The sequence below is a fragment of the Populus alba genome, chromosome 17 (assembly GCF_005239225.2).
Source record: "Populus alba chromosome 17, ASM523922v2, whole genome shotgun sequence".
Lineage (NCBI taxonomy): Eukaryota > Viridiplantae > Streptophyta > Magnoliopsida > Malpighiales > Salicaceae > Populus > Populus alba.
Genome location: NC_133300.1, coordinates 14,391,965 through 14,394,851, shown reverse-complemented (window position 1 = coordinate 14,394,851; position 2,887 = coordinate 14,391,965). Strand labels below are relative to the sequence as shown.

At 32.2% G+C, this 2,887-nt stretch overlaps 1 protein-coding gene across 1 annotated transcript; it reads left to right on the top strand.

The window, feature by feature from the left end:
- Positions 1 to 268: 268 nt before the first annotated feature.
- On the top strand, positions 269 to 1,069 carry LOC140954789 (uncharacterized). The gene is made up of 3 exons (XM_073405549.1): positions 269 to 346; positions 418 to 537; positions 614 to 1,069. The coding sequence occupies exons 1-3, from the start codon at positions 344 to 346 to the stop codon at positions 1,067 to 1,069; spliced, it is 579 nt and encodes a 192-aa protein (XP_073261650.1). The 5' UTR covers positions 269 to 343.
- Positions 1,070 to 2,887: the final 1,818 nt, after the last annotated feature.

Sequence of the window (2,887 nt, the reverse complement as noted above, 5' to 3'; positions counted from 1 at the left end):
TCGAAAACAATACGACTTTTTTTTACATAATTATTTATGTTTCGAAATGTAATTTTTTCGTGCGTGAATTAGGTTGCGTGATTTTTGGTATAACACCCAGAAAAAAGCAAAAAAAACAGCGAGGGATAAGGGGTTCCAAGGCTGGAACGATGTTGCGGTTTGGAGGGATTTCAAACCAATATACATCCCGGAAGATATATGGCCGCACTATCTTCAGCAAGTGACATCTGAGCGGTTCACTCGACGCTCACAGTCCAGTGCCGGCAACCGGAATCGGCAAATTCATGGCTCGGTTACAACGCACACCGGCGGCTCCGTTCCGTTTGCTGCACATGCGAAACGGATGGTAAGATTAATTTAAATGAAATATATCGTTCAATTAATTTGTTGTTAATACATTTTTTTCATTATATATAGGCTACGTCTCTTGGACGTGAGCCGAGCCCTATGGAGCTGTTTGTGGAGACGCACGTGCGGAGTCATGACCGCCAAAAGGGGACGCAACAGTTCGTTGACAACCGTGCTCAACATTTTGTGGTATGTTTGTTCAACCATTTTATTTTGTAAGTTATTATTATGTTTATTGAATTGAATATGATGATTTTTTTTTCAGGAGACCTATAATAATCGGTTGAGGGAGAGATACGGGGACGATCCATCGACCAATCCGGAATTCGATCCGGATTTGTGGATGGAGGCTGGATCGTCAGGTGGACCCGATAAAAATCGGGTTTACGGGCTCTCCAACACTACCGCGGCCAACTTGCGGTCGACCGGTACTGCTTCAACCGCTGGGAGCTCCCAATCTGTATCGAGCTCCCAATCTAAGGAGTTTGTGGCCTTGCAGCAAAGGTGCGACCACCTATCAGAGGCATACACACAACTCAAAGAAGAGCAAAGATTGGCGAACGAACAATACAGAGCAGAGTCTGAACAACAAAGAGCGGCCTATGAAGAGCTTCGGCAAATGGTCATGAACATGACACAAGGTGGAACATGTGCGCCTAATCCTTTTTGGCCGCCTAACCCCCATCCTCCTCCTCCTCCTCCTCCTCCACCTTTATATTAATTTTTAATAAACATTATTTACATTTAAAATTTTGTTTAATGTTTTTTTGAAAGACATTCATTTTGTAATGAATATTATTTCACTTTGAGTTTTTGTTGCTTAATATAAATTTTATTTGCATAATTGGTTTGTGTTACCATTAATTTATATTATTTTTTCAAAATAATTAAAAAATAATTAAAAAAAAACAATTACATAGGGATTTACCGACGGAAAAACTCTGTCGGCATTGGACAATGTCTGCCACGTCACCGACCATCACCGATGGAACAAATCCGTCGGTATAAATTTACCGATGTATATACTAACAGAAATATTCGGTCGGTATAAAATATCACCGACACTTTTGCTGACGGAGTTAGTCTGTCGGTCTTTTTATAACACCGACAGAAAATATTTCGTCGGTACATTCCAAGCGGGAAACTTTTTTTTTTTGCGCGCACGATCCGTCGGTAAAAAGTTTTTTTTTGTATTTCCGACCGATATAGCGACGGAATGTGGAATCACCGACAAAAGGTATTCCGACGGGAGTATTCCGTCGGTAATATAGTTGGTAAATACTTTACCGACGAAAGTTCTATCACACACCGACGGAATATTTCCGTCGGTAAAACTGTGAAATCTTGTAGTGCATGCGCACTAACCTTTTTTTTTTTTTTGCAAAATTGTTTATGAAAAAAACAAATAAGATGATGTGTCACTCGTGGGCTATATATTTTTTCTCTCTTGCAAAAATGTTGTATATGCATGCTTTTTTGATGCATTTTTTACATAAAAAGATTTAAAGTTTAAATTAAAAAGCTTATGCATTTATATAATCAAATAAATCGACAATGATGTGAATTAATAATAATAAAAAAAAGGTATTGATGATAACTAAAAATAAAATTAGAAGATTCAGGTATGTTAATAAATGAAATATTTACCTGCTTGTGTATTTTTGAATTTGTTTATTAAAATTAATATTTTTATTCAATTAAATGATATTAAAAATAAACACACATACTAAATTAATCAAATAAAATAAAAGTGGAAAAAAAATATTATGCAAAGTTATACATATTATGTTATCTGAAAATAAATATTTTTATTTTTAAAATAAAATTCTTGTATACAAAAAGATAAAGAAAAAATTGTTGATTAATTATAATGAGTTTTTCAAAAATTAAATACGAACAACAATAGAAAAATAATCTTTTTAAAAAAATCAACAAAAAAAACCCCACAAATAAGAGATATTAATTAAAACATAACTTTTAAAAAAATATTTAAAAAGGACACATAAAAATTATCAGTAGAGAAAAGCAATATCAAAAAAACAAATTGTCTGGTTGTTGTGGCTTAACTCGTTAAACTCATGACCCGAACAATAAACTTAATTAGGTTCAATAGTTTTTTTCCCCTTAAATATATATTCAACTTTTAACATGAAAAAATTAAACCCGTAACCCGGATCATGAACTCAACTAGACTTAATATTTGTTTCCATTAAATTTTAGAAAAAAAATAAACCCTTTACCTGGACCATGAATTCAAATGGATTCAATAAATATTTTTCCCTTATGTTTATATTCAACCTTTTAAAAAAAATTAAAAACACACAACATGATAATATATATATATATATATATATATATATATATATATATATATAAAATGTAAAAAAAAAAATCACAAATAAATGATATTAATTGAAACATAAATTTAAATTATTTAAAAAAAGATATATATAAAAAAAGATACCAATAAAAAAAAAAGCAATATAAAAAACAATATCCAATTATTATGGCTTAACTTATTAAATTCATGTCTCAGTCT

Bases quoted from the DNA above. Each gene is read 5' to 3' on its own strand.
- LOC140954789 (XM_073405549.1), top strand. The intron at 538-613 runs GTATGTTTGTTC...TTTTTTTTTCAG, and splicing joins ACCGTGCTCAACATTTTGTG to GAGACCTATAATAATCGGTT.